The sequence below is a fragment of the Ahaetulla prasina genome, chromosome 7 (assembly GCF_028640845.1).
Source record: "Ahaetulla prasina isolate Xishuangbanna chromosome 7, ASM2864084v1, whole genome shotgun sequence".
NCBI lineage: Eukaryota > Metazoa > Chordata > Lepidosauria > Squamata > Colubridae > Ahaetulla > Ahaetulla prasina.
In genome coordinates this window covers 101,873,718-101,896,913 of record NC_080545.1, presented here as the reverse complement: position 1 = coordinate 101,896,913, position 23,196 = coordinate 101,873,718, and the positions used below count along the sequence as shown (strand labels likewise).

Below are 23,196 nucleotides of genomic sequence, written 5' to 3'. Positions count from 1 at the left end.
TAAAAATGTTAAACGGAGAATAGGGATTACAACAATGAAATTCGCCATTGTTTCTTCATCCTTAATGTGGTCATGAGGTAGATCTTAACATGGTTGTTAATCAATGATTATTACGTTGTTTTAATATTCACCCATCCATTTCTTTCTCCTGCTAGGTCACACTGCTTCTACTCACAGGCTTTTTTCAAAAGAAGGATCATTTCCAAAGCTGCAGGAAAGACAATAATGTCTCTGATTTTGGCATGAGCTGGATTCTGAACCATCTCAGCAGGTTCTCTGAAAGGAAAAATCCTTCAACTGAGAGAAGCAAAAGTAATAAAGTTGGACTTTTCAGCATTTCTACCCTCTCTTTCCTGCACTACAAAACCTGGAGATTCCAGATCTAATATTGGGCAAGAGGTATTTATGTAGAAATAAGAGGAAAAAAATTCATTTGCTGTTCTTCTTAAGATCTTTGTGATACATAATCCCTGAATTCCCATGGATTTCAGCAACCACACTCTAGTTACTGAGTTTGTTTTGCTGGGTTTCTCCAACATCACACGTGGCCAGGTCTATCTCATCTTGCTGTTCCTCACCATCTATTTGGTCACCATTCTGGGTAACTTCATGATCATCACTCTCATCCTGGTGGACACTCACCTTCACAGTCCCATGTATTTCTTCCTCAGCCACTTATCCTGCTTGGATGTCTGCTACTCAACGGTCACCGTCCCCAGGATCCTTTCAAATCTCTTTCTCCAAAGACACACCATATCCTACAACCTTTGCTTGACCCAGATGTTCTTCCTGATGGCCTTCTCTGGCTCAGAATGCTGGTTGCTGGCCATCATGGCTTACGACCGCTATGCTGCCATCTGTCAACCTTTGCACTACTCTTGCATCATGAGTTCACATGTTTGCATGCAAACAGCTGTGATCATCTGGATCTGGGGATTCTTGGATTCAGCAGTTCACACAGCCTTGGCTTCCAAGTTACGCTTCTGTGGAGATAATCAGATCCATCACATCTTCTGTGACCTCCCACCGCTGCTGAAGATTGCCTGCGGTGATGTACACATGAGCCAGTTGACCTTACACATAGCCACCATATTTGCAGGAATGACTCCTTTCTTTTTGGTGGTCATCTCCTACTTCTACATCCTTGCATCCATCCTGCGTATCCGTTCTAACTCAGGTAGACAGAAAGCATTTTCCACTTGCTCTTCTCACTTGCTGGTGGTCGTCCTTTATTTTGGGAATGGATTAATAAATTACAACCAGCCCAGTGCTGGCTACTCCCTGGAGACTGACACCCTAATTTCTACCATGTATTGCATTGTCACCCCCATGGTGAACCCCCTGATCTATAGCCTACGCAACAAGGAGGTGAAGGGGGCCCTGAGGAAGGTCCTGGCAAGACACAGGAGAATGTAGGATTCTTCTCGGAAGTTCTAAAGACAACTGTGAAGCCCTTCCTGGAACATCAAGAGACCAAGTCTTGTTTTTTCCTGACTATACCCAGAGCAGAAAAGATACATGAAGGTGTATGGTAGATTTTCACAATCGGTGGCATTCAGACTCACTCCCTTCCTCAAGGTTTACTACAAACGGAAATGATGGCTGCATTGGTACCTCCTAATGTTATCAACATGGAAAATATTGTAAGATATAAGGATATAGTGAATGATAAAGGGGAGCTAAAAACAAAGCATGAACTTAGTAGCCGTGGGATAGCCATTGCATGGTGGCCTCATATGCAGATGCAATCTTGTTATGAGAAAGATGCCAAAATGTATGGTTTTAACAAAGAGTTAACAGGACTATTTATTTATTTATTTATTTATTTATTTATTTATTTATTTATTTATTTATTTATTTAAATTTTTATACCGTCCTTCTCCCGAAGGACTCAGGGTGGTGTACAGCCAAGGTTAAAACAGTTAAATATACAAAATTAAAATATCAATTAAAATACATATTCAATAATGGCCAAATTAAAACCGTCAAATTGACCCAGCCTAAACTACCCCATATAAAATTACTAAAAATTAAAAATTTGAAAAAATTTAAAAATCAAGCCAGTCCCGCTTGGATAAATAAATAAGTTTTTAATTCCCGGCAAAAGGTCCGAAGGTCAGATAGTTGGCGCAAACCAACTGATTAGATCAGATATTGAGTGGAACAGATGATAAACTGATAGAGAAACTATATTGTTAGTTATTAAGTATTAAACTTGAAAGTGAGCAGGTAAAGGAGACAATGATTGCCTGGGCTAAAAATTTTGGATATGCTATAGAATAAGACAAATGGCAGAAATTGTGGGATGGAAACATTAAATTGACATTGTCGACTGCCTATAAGGAACACGTGTATAAAATGTTTTATAGATGGCATTTTGCACTGGCAAGATTGGCAAAAATGTATAAAGACAGATCTGCTAAATGTTGGAAGTGTCATCACTCGTCTGGTTCATATGTGGTGGACACACCCAAAAGCAAGAAAATACTGAACGAAAATGCACACAGGGCTGGAAAAAAACGACAAAAGAACATATAGATTTGAGATCAGAGATATTTTTGTTGGACATTCGACCAGAAAAATATAATAAAAAGACTACATATTTGAGCCTGCATATAGGAACTGCAACTAGAATTGCATTTGCACAACAATGGAAATAATGATGAGACCCCCGTCCGAGGGGAATATAATTAAGAAAATATTAGAATGTGCAGAAATGGATAGATCAACACTTAATATTAAGGATAAAGAAGAAACTGAATATTTTTTTTATATATGGGACATATTCTATCAATGGCTAGGCAACAGAAACAGAAGTTAGAAAAGAGGAGATATAAGGGGAAATGGTAATGTGGAGAATTGTTAAAGAAGATGATGTTATGTGTTAAGTATTAATGTTATTATGTTGCTATGTTATTCTATCATGATGGCGATGAATTATTACAACAAAGATGCGTAATGTGACTGTCTAAACATAACTGTACCCAGAACACACACTGTTTGATGAAAATTGAATGTTATATAAATGAAACAAATAAAACGTTAAAAAAGGGAAATGATTTGTCCTCTCCAACATCTTAACCAGTTAAAAGCTAGCAGAAACATTGACAGAAGTAGTGAAGTTAGTTAGTGCTTACCTCATTTTGTTTGTTTGTTTGTTTGTTTACTGAGTTTAGTGTACTTTGTGAACTCATTCCTAGAGGAGATCAACCCTGACTGCTCTTTAGAAGGCCAGATCCTGAAGATGAAACTGAAATACTTTGGCCACCTAATGAGAAGGAAGGACTCACTGGAGAAGAGCCTAATGCTGGGAAAGATTGAGGGCAAAAGAAGAAAGGGACGACAGAGAATGAGGTGGCTGGATGGAGTCACTGAAGCAGGAGGCATGAGTTTAAATGGACTCCAGAGGATGGTAGAGGACAGGAAGGCCTGGAGGAACGTGGTCCATGGGGTCGCGATGGGTCGGACACGACTTCACAACTAACAACAACAAAGGGTTGTGAATCCAATTATATTGATTGTTCAGCATCTCATGTACTCCTGACCTTAAGGAGCTTAACAGTTAACTATTGGTCAGGTAAAAAGTTTTATAACTACATGTGAGAAAACAGCTTCAAATTTTAAAGCTGAAACTACCTTATTATATCTCGGCTCACACCATGCATAGACTAATGATGGTTTGTTTGGTTTCAACGAGGATAAAAAATGTTATAATAGTACGACATTTGAAAAACACCCTAGAAAAGTTTTTTTAAAAAAATATGTGTTTTTGAAGAAAATTATAATTTTAATATTGGTGGTCTAATTAATAGATACAGAAATCAAAAGTAGTTTCGAAAGATTATTATTTTAGGAGGGGTTGTTTTCAGAGATGGAAAAGAAATTCCTGAAAACTCAATCAATCTCCTAGTAGGTTCATAACTGCCTCAGGCACCACTGAGTTTTTATCTCAAACCTAAGACAAAATCCTGTTTTCTAAATTAAAAAGATTTGTTTGGTGATATGTAAGTTCCCATTGGCTCAAAATCTGCTGGGGACAGGCATCACCCCACAGATTCCAGATTTTTCTCTCGTTTGGAACCAAAGAAATAAACAGCTGGACTTAGCAGAAGAGACAAAGAGTTTGTCAGGGTTCCAAGTCATTCACCCATAGCAAGCAAAACTCCGAGGCAGATAGATTCCTCAAAGAATAACTTTATTGGATATGTCATATTGGCAGAGATCTGGTGAAAACCGACTCTGAGGGTTCCTGCAGTTTTCACCTAATCAAAAGTTTTCCATTTCTCAAAACAATCAGTCACATGGTGCAATCATGGCTCCGTCTGGTTGCCTGGTGACATCCTTCCTCCTTCCTCTGACCAGGTGTGAGAATGTCCTTGGTTCCCAAAAGAAAGTATTTTATTTTGGCTACGAAGTCCCAGCTGTCTCAATTCCACCCTCCCCATCCATCAGCTCCAGTGTGGCAACAATGAAGCTCCAAGAGGGCTTCAGTCAGGTCAGCTTTACGGTTGAAACAGATCTGATGGTTTTCCGTTTTCACTGGCTTCATTGCAATATTGATCAAGCGAAAAGAACGTGAAAGTAAGAGCCTCTTACCCAATTGCACACCTCTACAAGTCTGCTGTTGTGACTCCACCTCCCGAGCCTGTCCTCATGGACGAGAGTGACTTGGAAAGTAAGGGAGAGGAGCCAGCAAGGCCTCCCTCGCCAGGACCCTCCTTGCTGGCACTGCCCCAAGTTCCAGCTGCATGCCAGGAGGAGGAGCTGACAAGGCCTCCCTCTCCCACACCCTCCTCCTTCCTGGCAACGCCTCAAGTCCCAGCTGCTGTCTATCAATCCGGGATTGATCCGAGGCAGCGACGAAAAGATAAGCGTGTGCAGCAGAGGAAAAGGTGTGGCAGGCTCAGAGATTGCTGAGTCACTGAGCCACACCCCACAGGGTATAAAAGTGGGTGGAGCTGCCATGTGGTCCTTGTGACGGACTAAAAAGCTACCAAGGGTGCACTGCAGCTCGGTTGTTGGAGGGTTAAAGGACTTTGTCAGTGAGTTTTGGCAACAGATCTTGGACACGAGATGACGGACTCAGAACTTGGCAGGCCTTGGCACAGTCACTTCCAAGTATTTCCTCAACTGAAGAAAATCAGGTCTGTAGCAAATAAAAAGACTGAGAGACACGCATCTTTGCATTTGCTCTGTGAAGTGGGGAGGGGAACATAACATCTGCAGAACCTAAGAAGAACCCAACTCCATCCTTAACAAGCAATGGAAACCTCAACCTTCACTCAACCCTTTGGGGCTGCAGGAGAAAGAAAAGCAGAACATTGGTGAAGGACCTGCTCAGGCAGAATGGGACAATGCATCACGGCCAACTCACTGCTGCCAATTTATCATTGCCAGCTCACCACCTCACTGCAGCCAGCTTGGTGTGGGACAACTCACTGTGGGACAAGTCAACGATATTATTTAATTATTTAAAATAAATAAACAATTGTTTTAATTTTTGTTCACTTCATTTTGTCCCTCCTTTTGCGTCCTTTATTTAATGATTCTATTCCACCATTTCTTCACTATTATGTAACTTTTGGCCCATGATGAGTTCACTGTGGAGAGATGGCCATGGCAAGTTGGCCAATGCGAGTTGGCCATGGTGAATTGGCTGTGGTGAGTTGGCCATGGCAAGTTGGCTGCGGTGAGTTGTCCTAGACCCCCCCTCTGCTCAGGGTGGGACACCAAATATTCAAGAAGTGCCTGGCAGGTCCCGTTCACCTGCCCTTCAGATCTGTTGGGTGCAGATATCGTTGGCCAGGATGGATGTAGAGGGCATAGGGAACGAAAGAAGGACCAAGGGAAGAGCCTCTACCAAGGTGTTGTGCCTTGTCCTCCCTCCTCTCCTCAGCCGGGCCCCTCCTGTCGCCTCCCGGGCCTGCTGTCAGATTCAGAGTCTGATAATAAAGAGGAACGGCCTGGCATGCCTCCAGCCCCCAGCCCTGGCCCCATGCCTGGAAAGAATGTCAGGAATGAACAAACAAACCTCACTCCTACAGCGTGTGAGCAGGGAGCCAGCCACGTGCTGGAATTACCGGCAGCAGATCCAGAGGAAGAGAATTCAGGGTGGACGGATCCCCGCTTCCGGAGATCTGAGAGGCGACATCAGCAGAGGGAAGGGAGGGGCAGGCCTGGATAAGTGCTGAGTCATGGAGCCACACCCCACAGCCTATATAAAGGATCAGCTTGAGTCAAGCAACTTTGAGTCAAGCAAAGTCTCCTTTAGTTTGCTGAAGTCACAACTTGGATTCCTGCCTGCCCTGAGAAATCTGAAAGGAATTTGGCAAAGCTGCAGAGGCTTCGTGGCCATGCTTGATATAAACTTCCTAGACCCATTCATTGGAGGGGGAGGGGGACACGACACAAGGCAACAATCAGATAAGCAGGGCTTCAGCCAAGACTAAGGAAGAGGAGAAAACATCTCAAATAAGCCCCTCCCTAGTTCACCAAAAGAGAATGTGAGGGAGAAGGAAGTATCTTCAGACCTACCAGATTCTTCCCCTAGATCTGTCACAATAATAGTAGTCCTGACTATATGGCATTAGCTTTCTAGCCTGATCTACCTTGAAGGATTGACATCGATGGGAATTGAATTCCTGTTGTCTTAGATTTTATGTTTTATTATATATTCACTAATCTAACATATGTAGCTGGATATCTCACCAAAGGCAATTTAGGGTGATGGTGCACCAGAGGGAGTAATGGAACCACTGGGAGAAATGGTCCCTCAGATAGCCTAATACCATGCCATGAAAGGCTCTCTAGGTCAAAACCAGCACGTTGAATGCACTCAGTACTCAGGCCTTCCTCCCCTTCTCCTCCTCATCCACTTCCATTCTGCAAAACCCACTTCTTCTAGCACTGATGATGTTATCTAGTTGGGTCATGAATGTCTGGAAAAAAACCAATCAAGCTCAGAAAACACCAAGGATCTCCTCGTCCTCCTCCTCTTCCTCCGCCTCTTCTTCTTCCTCCTCCTCCTCTTCCTCCTCTCCACAAACTCCACTCTCTTCTAACACTGGTGATGTTATTTATTTATTTTTATTTATTTATCAAATTTTTATACCGCCCTTCTCCCGAAGGACTCAGGGCGGTGTACAGCCTAAATAAGACACAATATATATACAATTAAAATCAAAATTTAAAATAAAGCATATTACAAAAAGGCCAATGTATAAAAATTTAAATTTAAAATTTAAAAAATTTAAAACCCCACAACAATAAAACCCAATTTAAAATGTTAAAAAACCATTATGCCAGTCCAACTTGAATAAATAAGTATGTTTTTAGCTCACGGCGAAAGGTCCAAAGATCAGGCACTTGGCGTAGGCCAGGGGGAAGTTCATTCCAGAGCGTCGCTGCTCCAACAGAGAAGGCCCTACTCCTGTGGGCCGCCAGCTGACATTGTTTGGTGGACGGCACCCTGAGGAGACCTTCTCTGTGAGAGCGTACCGGTCGGTGGGAGGCATAAGGTAACAGCAAGCGGTCTCGTAAGTACCCGGGTCCTAAGCCATGAAGCGCTTTAAAGGTGGTAACCAAAATCTTGAAGCGCACCCGAAAGACCACAGGAAGCCAGTGCAGACTGCGGAGCAGTGATGTTACATGGGAGCCACGAGCGGCTCCCGTTACTACTCGCGCAGCCGCATTCTGGACTAACTGTAGCCTCCGGGTGCACCTCAAGGGCAGCCCCATGTAGAGAGCATTGCAATAATCCAACCGAGACGTAACCAGAGCGTGAGTGACTGTGCATAAGGCATCCCGGTCAAGGAAGGGACGCAACTGGCGAACCAAGCGAACTTGGTAAAAGGCCCTCCTGGAGACGGCCGCCAGATGTTCATCAAAGGACAGCCGTCCATCCAAGAGGATGCCCAAGTTGCGAACCACCTCCTTTGGGGCCACTAACTCGCCCCCAACAGTCAGCTGCGGGTGCAGCTGACTGTACCGGGGTGCCGGCATCCACAGCCACTCCGTCTTGGAGGGATTGAGCTTGAGTCTGTTTCTCCCCATCCAGACCCGTACGGCTTCCACGCACCAGGACAGCACTTCAACCGCTTCGTTGGGGTGGTCCGGGGTGGAAAAGTACAGCTCAGTATCGTCAGCGTACAGATGATAACTCACCCCGAAACCACTGATGACCTCGCCCAGTGGCTTCATATAGATGTTGAACAGGGTAGGCGAGAGAATCGACCCCTGAGGCACCCCATAAGTGAGGCATCTCACGGATGACCTCTGCCCCCCTGTCAACACCGTCTGCGACCAGTCAGAGAGATAGGAGGAGAACCACCGATAAACGGTGCCTCCCACTCCCAATCCCTCCAACCGGCGCAGCAGGATACCATGGTCGATGGTATCAAAAGCCGCTGAGAGATCTAATAGGACCAAGGCAGAGGAACAACCCCTGTCCCTGGCCCTCCAGAGGTCATCCACCAACGCGACCAAAGCTGTCTCCATGCTATAACCAGGTCAGAAGCCAGACTGGAACGGGTCTAGATAGACAGCTTCAACCAGGTGCCGAGGGAGCTGCCATGCAACCACACTCTCTACAACCTTCGCCACAAAGCGAAGGTTGGAGACTGGCCGGTAATTCCCCAAAATAGCTGGGTCCAGGGAAGGCTTCTTAAGGAGGGGTCTCACCACCGCCTCTTTCAAGGCGGCGGGGAAAACCCCTTCCAACAAAGAAGCATTTATAATCCCCTGGAGCCAGCCTCGTGTCACTTCCTGAGCAGCCAGTACTAACCAGGAAGGGCACGGATCCAGTAAACATGTAGTTGCATGTAACCTCCCCAGCAACCTGTCCACGTCCTCGGGAGCCACAGAATCAAACTCATCCCAAATAACCTCAACAAGACGCATCTCCGTCATCTCGGCTGGATCATCGCAATCTTGGTCCAAACTATCCCGAAGCTGAACGATTTTATCATATAGATAACCGTTAAACTCCTCAGCACGTCCTTGCAAAGGTCATCCCGAACCTCTTGATGAAGGAGGGAACAGGTCACCCGAAACAGGGTGGCCGGGCGGTTATCTGCCGATGCAATGAGGGTGGAAACGTAGGAACGCTTCGCCTCCCTCATTGCCACTAGGTAGGTCTTAGTAAAAGACCTCACTAGTGTCCGATCAGCCTCGGAACGGCTAGACCTCCAAGTGCTCCCTAGGCGTCTTCTCCGGCGTTTCATCTCTCTCAGCTCCTCGGAAAACCAGGGAGCCAATTGAGATCTACGCCGGGTCAGAGGCCGCAAAGGCACGACACGGTCCAAAGCCCCAGCCGCGGCCCGTTCCCAGGCCGCAACTAGTTCTTCAGTCGTGCCGTGGGCCAGATCCTCAGGAAATGGCCCAAGCTCCGTCCGGAACCTCTCCGGGTCCATCAGGTGCCTGGGACGGAACCAACGCATTGGCTCCGTCTCCCTGAGGTAGTGAGCGGCGGTCCTAGTTACCTAGTTGGGTCATGAAATGTCTGGGAAAAACAATCAAGCTCAGAAAACACCAAGGATCTCCTCCTCCTCCTCCTCTTCCTCCGCCTCTTCTTCTTCCTCCTCCTCCTCTTCCTCCTCCTCCTCTCCACAAACCCCACTCTCTTCTAGCACTGGTGATGTTCCCTAGTTAGGTCATGAATCTCTGCAAGAAATACAACCGAGCTCAGAGAGAACCACAGTTATTTATTTGATTTCTGAGTACTGAAATGGAGTCCTGTTGGCTGATTTTTTAAAAAAAAGAAGAAGAAAAAAGAATCAGTCAGACCTTGTAGTACCTTTCATGGGTGAACATGGGTGCAACCAGGGTGGGTGCAACCAGGCCATTCGAGGCTACAGACAGGAGAATAAATTTAGGGCACAAAGGAGGTAACTGAACTCAAATATTTGCTCTTCATTGGTTATGCTTCAAATCTGAAAAATTACTGTGCTTTGCTCCCTCGCTCAACACAGTTCCCTGTCTGGCTTCACTTGTCTCCAAGCAAGCCCTAGATGAAAGAGTTTGGCCCCAGAGGGCCTCCTTCTAGTTCTATTCCCTACAGGATCCAGGGAAGGAATATTCCGAGGGCCCACACCCCAAGGGACCTTTTCCCCCAAGCCCATCATCTACCATGGTTCATGCAGACAACCGAGTGACTTGCTTCTCTTGTCAGAAACAAGCTTCTGAAGATCTCCTTTCCATCTCCGTTGGCAGACTTTCGTCTCATTGCATCCAACTGTGGGAGAAGATGGTGAGAACATGACTCTTCTTCAGCCCCAGCTGGTCTTTTACAGCTGGGATAACCAGCAAAGGTGAGCTGCCTCATTGGGGGCGGGTAGGGAGACATGGCAAGGAGAGATTGACATTGAGAGCGAGAGAATCCAAGTCCTCCTCAGAATTTCTGTTTGGGGGAGCTCAGAAATGGCAAATATTTTCACTTGCTGAGAGAGGCAGCTGTAACCACTGACAGCCCAGTCTTATGTGTCTTCCTAGGACTATGACTTGCTCCAAATGAAGGCTTTGACCCAAAAAATATAGAATAGAATAGAATAGAATTTTTTATTGGCCAAGTGTGATTGGATGCGCAAGGAATTTGTCTTGGTGAATACGCTCTCGGTGTACATAAAAGAAAAGATATGTTCATAAAGAATCATAAGGTACAACGCTTAATGATAGTCATAGGGTGCAAATAAGCAATCAGGAAACAATATCAGTATAAATCGTAAGGGTACAAGCAGCAAAGTTACAGTCATAAGTGGAAGGAGATGGGTGGTGGGAACGATGAGAAGATTAATAGTAGTGCAGATTTAGTAAATAGTTTGATAGTGTTGAGGGAATTATTTGTTTAGCAGAGTGATGGCCTTCGGGAAAAACCTGTTCTTGTGTCTAGTTGTTCTGGTGTGCAGTGCTCTATAGCGTCGTTTTGAGGGCAGGAGTTGAAACAGTTTATGTCCAGGATATGAGGGGTCCGTAGATATTTTCACAGCCCTCTTTTTGACTCGTGCAGTATACAGGTCCTCAATGGAAGGCAGGTTGGTAGCCATTGTTTTTTCTGCCATTCTAATTATCCTCTGAAGTCTGTGTCTTTCTTGTTGGGTTGCAGAACCAAACCAGACAGTTATAAAAAAAAAGGACTGTCCAACTTTTTCTGGAAAACTTATAAATGTAGTCTCCACAACCCCAAGAGACAGCTGTTCCACTGCTTCATAGCTCTCATAGTCAGAAAATTCCTCTTTATTTTGAGTTTCGATCTCTCTCTTTTAGGTTTCTACCTGTTATGTAACACTGTGACACTTAATGAAATTAAAATGATTTTTAAATTATCTTTTTTTAAAAAAAACACGTTTAAAATAGCTGAAATCTTCAGAGACATCAAGATATTACAAGATATCAATGTTCTCATTCAAAGTTTATAAGACCTTACAGAAATATAGTACAGGTAGTCTTCTGTTTAGAACGACAATTGAGCCCAAAATTTCTAAGTTGTTAAGTGAATTTTACCCCATTTTACAAGCTTTCTTGGCCCAAGGTCACCTAGCTATCTTTCACGGCTAAAGCGGGACTAGAACTCACAGTCTCCTGGTGATTGGCTCAAGGCCACTCAGCTTGCTTTCATGCCAAAAGAGTGATTAGAACTCACAATCTCCCATTTTCTAGCCTAGTGCCTTAACCACTACCACAAAAATGGCTCGATTAATTAGATGAAAATGAGGAAATGTCAATTGTTCTCTCTGTCAGAAAATTTCTCCTTAGTTCCAGGTTGCTTCTCTCCTTGATATGTTTCCACCCACTGCTTCTTGTCCTGCCTTCAGGTGCTTTGGAGAATAGTTTGACTGCCTCTTCTTTGGGGCAACCCCTCAATTATTAGAATACTGCTATCATGTCAACTCTAGTCCTTCTCACCAAGTTACCACAACTGTTCATTATACATCAGTCTCCTAATCATCTTTGTTGATCTTTTCTGTACTCTTTCTAGAGTCTCAACATCTTTTATATAGATAGATAGATAAAGATCATGACAACCAAAACTAGATACACACATCATGAACTTGGAGCTTCTTCACAATCTTCTCCATGAATATTTGGTGCTCTTTGGAAGAGGTTTCCAAGGAAAGGAATAGGACCCACTGGAAAATAAAGATGTCCCACTCTCATGTCTATCCTCTCATGTCTATCTGTAGGCTGGTGACTTTCTGAGGGATTAAAATAAAAATGTTTTGGTCAAATTTAAAGAGGCTTAATGTCACCTTCAGGAGAAAAGGGTTGGAGAAGGCAGGATTGAAAGACTGCTACTTCCTCCTCAGACCACCTATATTCCATACTGTGTCATCTTCCCACGCGAATTCACTTGTCACCTTTATGGAATGCGGTTCTGATGCAGAACTTGGAAGGAATGTTCTGCAGAGCTTCTCAGTAGGAGAAGAATTAGGTTCTTCTCCCCCAGCTCAGCAATCTAACTCAACTCACCCTATAGTTAATTCTAATTTCTTTACATGACCATTTCTCTCTTGCCAGGTGTCTATTTTCTTCCTGATGGATTCCCACAACCAAACACAAGAGGCAAAGTTTGTCTTCCTGGCATTCTCCATATTCCAGAGACACCACATCCATTTTTTCTTGGTGTTCCTGGCTGCCTATTTGGTCACCCTGCTGGGCAACTTCATGATCATAATTCTGGTTCTCCTGGATTCCCGTCTCCACACCCCCATGTACTTCTTCCTCAGCCAGCTCTCCTGCCTGGATATCTGCCTTTCTTCTGTGGTGGTTCCAAAGATCCTGGTGAACCTCCTACGCCAGCAGCACACCATCTCCTACAACCAGTGTCTGGCACAAGCCTTCTTCCTGATTGGCTTTGCAGGATGTGAGCCAGCACTGCTGGCCGTCATGGCCTATGACCGCTATGCTGCCATCTGCCAACCTTTGCACTATGCCCACCTGATGAGGAGCAACTTGTGTGTCCAGCTGTCTGTGGCCATCTGGCTCTGGGGCTTCCTGGACTCAGCCATCCATGCTGCTCTGGCTTCCAGGTTGACGTTTTGTGAAAACCACCAGATTCCTCACATCTTTTGTGATGTTCCCCCATTAATGAAAATTGCCTGCAGTGATACCTGGGTCAACGAATTGACTAATCACATCACCAGCATCTTTGTGGGCCTTGTCCCTGTTCTCTTCATCATCCTGTCCTATTTCTATATTTTGGGCTGCATTTTGCGGATTCGTTCTAACACCGGTAGGCGCAAAGCCTTCTCCACCTGTGCCTCACACCTTGCTGTTGTGATTGTCTGCCTTGGAAATGCCTTTGTGAACTACAACCAGCCCAGTGCTGGCTACTCTCTAGAGATGGACACCTTTATCTCCACCATGTTTTGTATCATCAACCCCTTGCTGAACCCCTTGATCTACAGCCTCCGCAACAAGGAGGTGATGGGGGCCATGAAGAAGGTTCTCGGCTGTCAGAAGGTCATCTAGCCCTCATCTAGGGCTGAGTGTTTTGTTGAATTTCGTGTGTTTCTGCTCCCTAAGAAATGTGTATACATGAAGGGCATTCTTAAGATTCCTGCAGAACCACTCTCAGGAGAAAACAAATGGAGACTGCTGTTATGAGTAGGTGGGACATTGAATCTGAATGAAAACTCATTCAAAACCTAGCAATAGGTTAACACGCCAACCTAACAGAGAACAGATTTTAGAGAATACAGATTAACAGAGTTGGAAGGGAATGTCTAGTCCCTTTTTGTTATTTTTATCTTGTTCAGTACCCAGAGTTCCCTGGACAGAAGAAAGACTGTATAAATTGGATTAATAAAGTAAATAAAACAGATTCCCCAAACTTCTGGGTTTTATTCCTCTTTGTCCCGAAGTCCAGATGAAAAGGAACAATTGGGAGAGTGGGGAGAATTTCCACGTGTAGAAATGGGGATCCCTGAGATGTGGGGGATGGGGGTTGCAGATGTTATATGAGCTAAGATGGGTATATTATTAATACTAGGAGGGGGAGGGGGAGGAGGAGGAGGAGGAGGAGGACTGTGAGGTCCTTGGTGCCCTCTGAGCTTGGTTGTTTTCTTTTCTTTCTTTTTTTCTTTTTTACCATCACTCCTTTTAATCATCTGATCCATTAATGGAAGTCCTTCCTACATTTCTTCCTCTGTTAGGCATCTCAGAGAGCACCAAGGACCTCAAAGTTCAATCTGTACATATTCTCTTCTTTCAATTTCCATATCATATCGTGAGCATCCCAGAAGTAGCTGGTCAGCCACTGTGAGAACTCAAATACTGATCTAAACTGGATCCTGGACTAATCCATAGACCTGGACACAACTAGATGAGTAATAATAATAATAATAATAATAATAATAATAATAATAATAATAATAATAATAATAATAATAATAATAATAATAATAATAATAATAATAATATAATAACAACAACAACAACAGAGTTGGAAGGGACCTTGGAGGTCTTCTAGTCCAACTCGCTGCCCAGGCAGGAAACCCTACACCATTTCAGACAAATGGTTATCCAACATTTTCTTTAAAATGTCCAGTGTTGGAGTATTTACAACTTCTGCAGGCAAGTTGTTCCACTGATTAATTGTTCTAACTGTCAGGAAATTTCTCCTTAGTTCTAAGTTGCTTCTCTCCTTGATTAGTTTCCACCCATTGCTTCTTGTTCTACCCTCAGGTGCTTTGGAGAACAGCCCGACTCCCTCTTCTTTGTGGCAACCCCTGAGATATTGGAACACAGCTACCATGTCTCCCCTAGTCCTTCTTTTCATTAAACTAGACATACCCAGTTCCTGCAACCGTTCTTCATATGTTTTAGCCTCCAGTCCCCTAATCCTCTTTGTTGCTCTTCTCTGCACTCTTTCTAGAGTCTCAGCATCTTTTTTACATCGTGGCGACCAAAACTGGTTGCAATATTCCAAGTGTGGTCTTACCAAGGCATTATAAAGTGGTCTTAACACTTCACATGATCTTGATTCTATCCCTCTGTTTATGCAGCCCAGAACTGTGTTGGCTTTTTTGGCAGCTGCTGCACACTGCTAATTTACTATAACAGGGGTCTTGGCCACTTTAAGACTTGTAGACTTCAATTCCCAGAATTCTTCAGCCGGCTGGATTGGAGAAACCTGTACTACAAGGCTACAATAACACGATCTTGCAAGTCTCAACATAGAAATTTACTATCGCTCCTTTTTCCTGGGAACTCTTGCCTCTCTTTCTGATGGTTTCCTAGGTAGCATCTCTTCCCCTCCTTCCTTCCCAAAGATCATTCACACAACCTATTATTCCACTGCTCTGACAGGAAAGCCAAATCAGGTATGTGACCACCATCCCAAAGCCTGGATGACCTAAGATAGACCAATGGTTGTCATGGTAGCCATGATGTCCTGAGCCACACCTGACCCCAGAGAGGGCCGATGGATATTCTCCAAGGCCATCAATCTGGGGTATTCAACTTCTAATCCAGAAATGGCAACAAGAGACTCAGGCAGGGAGGTTACTACGCAGCAGAGAGGCTAGTACAACACCAACTGTCCCAACTCATCTCTAGAGTCCAATTTAATGAAGAGGATCTCACATCAGGCAACTTGTGTAATAGTGTTCCCTGACAACCTTAAGAAACTTCCAGGTGACCATTGGCACACTTCCACCTGTCAAGAGCAAGAAACCAGGAGCTGGAATAGAGTTCAAAAGTACTACAAGTTTATTTCATGCTACTCATGCATAAGAAATAGTATCCTTGCCTCAACTCCTGCCCACCTAACTGTTCAAAAGCATGAAAGTAGATAAATACTTTTATCGGTGTGAGGTACCAGCTGTACGCTGATGACACCCAGCTGTACTTTTCCACACCGGGCCACCCCAATGAAGCCATCGAAGTGCTGTCCCGGTGTTTGGAAGCCGTACGGGTCTGGATGGGGAGGAACAGGCTCAAGCTCAATCCCTCCAAGACGGAGTGGCTGTGGATGCCGGCATCCCGGTACAGTCAGCTGAGTCCGCGGTTGACTGTCGGGAGCGAGTCATTGGCCCCGATGGAGAGGGTGCGCAATTTGGGCGTTCTCCTGGATGAACGGCTGTCTTTTGAAGACCATTTGACGGCCGTCTCCAGGAGAGCTTTCCACCAGGTCCGCCTGGTGCGCCAATTGCGCCCCTTTCTAGACCGGGATGCCTTGTGCACAGTCACTCACGCCCTTGTGACGTCTCGTCTGGATTACTGCAATGCTCTCTACATGGGGCTCCCCTTGAGGGGCATCCGGAGGCTACAGTTAGTTCAGAATGCAGCTGCGCGGGTGATAGAGGGAGCCCCTCGTGGCTCCCGAGTGACACCTATCCTGCGCCGGCTGCACTGGCTACCTGTGGCCTTCCGGGTGCGCTTCAAGGTGTTGGTGAATGTCTTTAAAGCGCTCCATGGCATAGGGCCGGGGTACCTACGGGACCGCCTGCTGCTACCGAATACCTCTCACCGACCCGTGCGCTCTCACAGAGAGGGGCTCCTCAGGGTGCCATCGGCGCGACAGTGTCGTCTGGCGACACCCAGGGGAAGGGCCTTCTCTGTGGGGGCCCCCGCCCTCTGGAACGAACTCCCCCCAGGACTTCGTCAACTTCCGGACCTCCGAACCTTTCGCCGCGAGCTTAAAACCTACTTATTCATCTGCGCTGGACTGGGTTAGTGTTTTAATGGGTTTTAATGGGTTTTAGTTTTAAATTTTAATTCTGGCCAATTTTAATAAGTTTTTTAACTGTATTTTAATTTGTATTTATAGTATTGTATTTTTACTTGGCTGTGAACCGCCCTGAGTCCTTCGGGAGAAGGGCGGTATACAAATTTAAATAATAAATAAATAAATAAATAATAAAATAGGTACCACTGTGTTGGGAAAGTAACAGCATTCCATGCACTTTTGGTGTATAGCCATGCTGGCCACATGACCACAAAAATGTCTTCGGACAATGCTGGCTCCCTCAGATAATAAACAGAGATGAGCACTGCCCCCTAGAGTTGGAAACAACTGGACATGAGAAACCTTTACCTTTACACACAAAAATCTGATCTATTAATGGTCAAGGCACCAGCTAAGAGTCAATGGAATCCACAGAGGGCTGGGCTTTGGTCTCTTATAGAAGTGTAGCAACTCCAAATTGACAGTGCATTGGACCCCACCCTTGGGCTCTGCCTGACCATCTCCTACACCAACCCTGCTACAGACCCTTGGCTGATGCCACACCTGATTCCAGCTAGTGAAGGAGAAGAGCCTTTTCTGCTGAGGCCCCTGTCTTGTGGAACATTCTGCCACCAGAGGTAAGTGCTGCTCCCATCCTTTTGGTTCTCCAGAAGGATATCAAAACCTGGTTCTGCTGGTGGGCTTGGAGCCCAAAGGAGGGACACTCAACCCTGGGGATGGTTGATGGAATATGACGAAGATCTCGTCCCCATGCCCTCCATCTTTTTGGTTCTAATTTTTTATATAGCTTTTTAAAAAGCAATTGTTTTATATTTGTCTTTTTAATGTTTAGAAGAGTCACCTGCTCAAGGAGATGGGCAGCCTATAAATTTAACAAATGAATATATAAACCCCACGGGACACTTTTCCATGTTGTCCTGACCTCAAGTTCAGACCTTTTGCCATTTGTCCCAATGTTTTCAGCAACAATCTCTGAAGCGAGAAGCTTGAATTGCTGATGCTTCATTCTTCGGCTTTGTGATGTAAGTCATCTCCAGGGACATGTCAGGTGCCATAAAAATTGACTCTCTCTCTCTCTCTCTCTCTTTGCAAGCATTGGCTCTGTGTGCGAGACAGGTTGGACGCAGGGCAGATATGGGACCTCCAATGTCTAAAGGAGGCTGAGAACAAGAAACTAAGACCCTCCTCGGGACAGAAAGGACTACTGGGGAGTTTTCAAGCAGTAGGAAAAGGAGAGGAGGAAGAGGAAGAAGAAACATACCTTCTACCTTCATCCAGGAGACTCTGATCAGGTGAGGAGCATGAGGGGCAAAGAAATATCAGATCAATTTGGAGAAAAGGGGTGCGGGGAGGTGATTAATGCAGGCACCAACCATTTCAGATGCACCTCAAGGCCAGCCCTTGTCTGGAGGATGCATAAATTGTATGTTGTTAGTGAGACAAAGCTCACTTCTTTTTCATGCCTGGTAGAGCAAAGCTTTCTCTCCTCTTCCTGTCCCCCTCCCCTCAAAAAGAGAATAGGTGTTTCTATTGAACAAGCGACACACGTTGAGAAGAAGCTGGGAAAGGTTTTTATCTCGATGGTACAAAAAGGAAGCCTTGCAGGAGAGGAGAGAGTCCAGAGGGTGACCTGATGAATGTCCGGACTAGGAGGTCCCAAAAAGACAACTGGACATTCTTGGGGTTTTTTTTTCCTTTGAAAATGTTTCGCTTCTCATCCAAGAAGCTTCTTCAGTTCTTCTTCAGAACTGAAGGAGCTTCTTGGATGAGATGCAAAATGTTTTCAAGGAAAAAAACTAACAAAGTCCAATTGCATTTTGAAAAGCACCTTTGGCCTGGATGATTGAGTCTCTCTGAAGATATCTGGATTTGGAGAGAAGCTCAAAAGAGACAGTCCGAGGATCAGAAGAAGGAGGTGATTCATTAGGATAGGATAGAATAGGATAGGATAGGATAGAAATAGAACAGAAAATAGGAATAGAATAGAATAGAATAGAATAGAATAGAATAGAATAGAATAGAATAGAATAGAATAGAATAGAATAGAATAGAATAGAATAGAATAGAATAGAGTTCTTTATTGGCCAAGTGTGATTGGACACACAAGGAATTTGTCTTGGTGCATATGCTCTCAGTGTGCATAAAAGAAAAGATACATTCATCAAGAATCATAAGGTAACACTTCATGATAGTCATAGGGTTAGCAAACAATATAAAATTACTCTCTCAAAATGAGGATCAGAGCTAATGGGAGTAGCGTTCATGGTTTATATTGCAGCATAAATTTCTCTGCAAACTTCACTGCCCAATGCTCCCGAGAAGTCACAGGCATGGGTTTCCAAACCGCTAGCAATGGCTAAGGAGAAATCGTTCCCTTCACGGTCATCTCCAGCCACCATCTCCAGGGCATTTCTGGACATTCCTCCTCCTTGAAATGGTCTTATCCCCCACCTCCAATTTCCATCCCAGTCACATTGGATGGATGACTCTCCCACTCCTCCCCACCCCCAAAGTCCTCCTTGAGAGGGAGGGAGAATCCTTCCCTCTTTTCTGGGTTCCTAGCAGACCGAGTGGCTGCATCTCCTCTGTATGCAATGATGGGCATTGTGGATTTTGGACCTTGTGCTGCTGGGTGGACCATTGGTGAGATGGTGATTTCAAGCACTTTCCACACCCAGAAATGGAATTAACCTGGTAGCCTGCCTTAAGTGTCTTGTACAAACAAAGGCTTGTGAGTGATCAGAGGCAGCTTGTAGCTCCATAATTACTAAAATTTATAATTCTTTTTTTTTTTATTCAAAAAGTTTTACAAAGAAAATTTTTCCCCCTTTCCCCCCAACCCCTCTCCCTTCACAAACCCCCTCCCCCTCCCCCCCTGGCTTCCCGGAACAAACACAAGGTATAGTTAAAAATAAAACAAACATATGCTAAAAAAAATTTTTCCCAAAACTATTATACCAATTCTCCCTCTCTAGCTCTGACTTCCTCCTTACATAACCAAATCCTTCAAAAAATTAACAATAAACAGTAATAAAATATATAAATCAGTAGAACAAATTAATCCTAAAATATTTAAAACCAGCTAAAGCATAAAAATCCAATCCAGTTCAGAGAATATCTCCCTTATAGCTTCTATAACCATATAACCATATAATTTCCCCCCCAAGTCTTTCTTACATAAGATCTTTCAAGAATATTCTATTTAAAATTCAATACAACAGATTATAAAATTTATAAAATTTCAATAGAAAAAAATTACAATATTATTTAATTAATTACAATATCTATTCAACTTTAGTCCTTCCTCATCAAAATCCAGTATATCCAAATATCTAGTCTCTTATAATCACAAATTGCCTTTCAGGGACACTAATATTTTTGTCTATTAATATTTAAAAACCTTGTTTCAAAATAATACTTTTGTCTCTTGCCATTTTTTTGGTGCATTAATCTCTGTCTTTCCTTCGTTGCTCCTTTTAAAAGTCAATCACAATATTTCCTAGTAATTCCTTATGTCCAGAAATCCAAAAATTACTGCCGTATATTCCATCAGTCCAAAAGAGAACTCTTGGGAAACATTAAGCTTGTGAGTCTTTTCCATTTGAGGACAATCTCCTGTAGCACAAATTCAGGCAGCTCATCCAAACTATTTAAAGAAAACTTCTTTAGATCACCTTGTTTCTTCACGATCAAATCTTCATATTTATCCACTTTTATTTGTATGTCCTCCATTCCATTTTCCGAATAATTGCACTGGTTAATTTGCTCCAAACTCTCATCCAAAACGTCTCCATTTTTATCAATTCGTATTTTTGAATAATTAAATACATACTTTCTGTGTAGTCCTGTATAAAGTCACGAATCCATTCTTCTGAAAGAACCTCCATAACAAAATTCCTGCTGAGAATCCCCTTATAAAGTACTTAAACAGCGTAATATAATCCAACAGTCCACAGTCAAACACAATAAGATAAAATCTCCATTCAGTTTCGATTCAACAGCAAAGCTCCCTTTGATGTATCGCTCTGCTTTTCAGTTTCTCTAAACGAAACTGAAGGGGGCGGAAGTCAGAAAATCAAAAATACTTGCAAACCAATAATTGTTCCTCACACTCGTTCCGCCTGCTTTTCGTATCCACAAAAAGAAATCAATTGCTAGCAGAAGTGGACACCTTCCTCTTTTCCTGCTTTTTCAGGAGCGCAGAGAATACTGGAGGTGGGGGAGGGGTAAATAAGGGGATTCGACCGTTCAGGACTTTGTATTACAAAAACAAAGCCCCTAGGAGAATCTACCCAACTCCTCCCCCTTGCTCTGTCTCTCTCTTTCAACCAGAGAGAGAAATGAAGCCGGGATCAGTTGTTAAATCCGGCTTTTACCATATTCAATGCGGAGTGCCATAAATTAGCACCCAACGAGAAAGGTGGCACCACCCAGAAGCCTAAAATTTATAATTCTTGACATATTTATTCTTTGCTCAAACTCCCCCAAATGCTGGGACCAGAAATCTCCTTTTATGACTGCAGAGAAATGTGCACAACTATTAGGATCCCCTCCTAATAATCTCCAAGGTAGTGGATCTGATCTATCTGTTAATACTTAATTAGTATCACTCCTAGTAAATCCTAGGTAGTAAATGTGGCTTACTACCTCATGCCACCCCCTCTATTTAGTTAAATTTTTTTGGATGAATTATTAATGTAACCCACAAAAACAGGTGAAGTGTCTTAGAGGAACACAGCCCATGGAAGGAATTCTGTTGTTCATTTCCAGCTGTGTCCAACGATCCTCATTCTGCATCTTTGCACAAAGGTGCAAATTGGAGAATGCAAAGTTTGAGAGGAACACCTGTAACAAACTTCTACCTGACTGAAAGGAACCCAGAATCATTTCTCCTACCTGATGATTATTTTATTCATGCAAATCATTGTTTAATTGTTCCAGAAGGTCTTGGGGAAGTCCAGTGGTTACCTCATGCTTCTGAAACTTCATGCTGTGATTTGAAAGGAGCAGCTACTCCTAAATTCTGCTGTGTTCCAACCTTGTCCACCAGAGCTTCATGGACCTCATGGAAGGTGGCAACCAAACCCTGCAGGTGACTGAGTTCTTGTTCCTGGGTTTCTCTGGCATGCCCAGAGGTCAACCTTTCTTCTTTCTGCTCTTTCTGGCCATCTACCTCATCACTTTGGTGGGCAACTCAATGATATTCATTTTAATCCAGCTGGATTCACGCCTCCACAGTCCCATGTACTATTTCCTCAGCCATTTGTCCTGCTTAGACATTTGCTATTCCTCGGTCACGGTCCCAAAGATCCTTGTGAACCTTCTGCGCCGGCAGCCCACCATCTCCTACAATGAGTGCATGGCCCAGATGTTCTTCCTCATGACATGTGCTGGATCTGAATGTGCGATGCTGGCTGTGATGGCCTACGACCGCTATGCAGCCATCTGTGAACCTTTGCACTATTCTCAACTGATGAGTAAGGAGGTGCGAGTCCATCTGGCTACAGCTTCGTGGATCTGGGGCCTTCTCGATTCAGCCATTCACACTGCCCTGGCCACCGATTTGGTCTTCTGTGGAGCCAACCAGATCCATCACATTTTCTGTGACGTTCCCCCACTCTTGAAAATTGCTTGCAGCGACACTTATATCAACGAGATGGCTCTTCACACAGCAAGTGTGTTTGTGGGTCTGAGCCCTTTCCTGCTTGTTGTCATTTCCTACATCTACATCCTATCTACAATTTTGAAGATCCGTTCTAGCACCGGACGGAGAAAGAGCTTCTCCACCTGTGCTGCCCACTTGGTTACCGTCATCATCTACTTTGGGATGGCCAACTTGAATTACAACCGTCCCAGTGCGGGATACTCCTTGGAGGGGGACACCCTGGTCTCCACCCTGTATTGTATCATCACCCCCATGCTGAACCCCCTCATCTACAGCCTCCGAAACAAGGAGGTCAAAGGGGCCCTACAAAAACTCCTGAGCATTCAGGAGAAAGAAGATGCTTCTCCTGGAAAGCAGTGAAGGAAAAATTGGATCACTTTCCTGCCCTCTCTGCATATTCTTGTTTGTAAAATAGCAACAGTTGGAGGGGAAGGAAGGGTTGGAGATTCTAGAGAGTAGCTACCTCTTCATCTCCAGGCTCTGCTGTGCCTTGTCTAGCTCCCCTCTGGAGCTCCATCACTGGAGGCTTTTAAGAAGGGACTGGACAGTCACCTGTCTAGAATGGTATAAGGTTTCTTGCTTGAGCAAAAGGTTGGACTGGAAGACCTTCCAGGTCCCTTCCATCTCTGTCATTCTGTTATTCTGAATGGCTGTCCTAACTCTCTTCTTCTTCATCTCCGGACTGTGCTGCCTCTTGTCTCTCTCTCCTCCTTGGGAACCTGCCACTTCACTATAATCCATCACACCAGCGCTCACTCAGTAGGCACCATCTGTCACACAATGGGAAAGAATGTGGTGAAAAGGCTGGAATTCACTTTATCTACAATATAAGGGAAATTTAAATTTA

The 23,196-nt window shown here is 44.2% G+C and overlaps 3 protein-coding genes across 3 annotated transcripts; all 3 read left to right on the top strand.

Annotated features, from left to right (window-relative positions):
* The first annotated feature begins 480 nt into the window (after positions 1–480).
* LOC131202613 (olfactory receptor 5V1-like) lies at positions 481–1,416 on the top strand. The gene has a single exon (XM_058191716.1). It carries the CDS (start codon positions 481–483, stop codon positions 1,414–1,416), a length of 936 nt encoding a protein of 311 aa, XP_058047699.1.
* An 11,112-nt stretch (positions 1,417–12,528) lies between these two features.
* Positions 12,529–13,464, top strand: LOC131202612 (olfactory receptor 5V1-like). The gene has a single exon (XM_058191715.1). It carries the CDS (start codon positions 12,529–12,531, stop codon positions 13,462–13,464), a length of 936 nt encoding a protein of 311 aa, XP_058047698.1.
* An 8,285-nt stretch (positions 13,465–21,749) lies between these two features.
* On the top strand, positions 21,750–22,802 carry LOC131202381 (olfactory receptor 5V1-like). The gene has a single exon (XM_058191314.1). It carries the CDS (start codon positions 21,750–21,752, stop codon positions 22,707–22,709), a length of 960 nt encoding a protein of 319 aa, XP_058047297.1. The 3' UTR covers positions 22,710–22,802.
* The last annotated feature ends 394 nt before the right edge of the window (positions 22,803–23,196 follow it).

Bases quoted from the DNA above. Each gene is read 5' to 3' on its own strand.
- LOC131202613 (XM_058191716.1), top strand. From the start codon at position 481: ATGGATTTCAGCAACCACACTCTAGTTACTGAGTTTGTTTTGCTGGGT.
- LOC131202612 (XM_058191715.1), top strand. From the start codon at position 12,529: ATGGATTCCCACAACCAAACACAAGAGGCAAAGTTTGTCTTCCTGGCA.
- LOC131202381 (XM_058191314.1), top strand. From the start codon at position 21,750: ATGGAAGGTGGCAACCAAACCCTGCAGGTGACTGAGTTCTTGTTCCTG.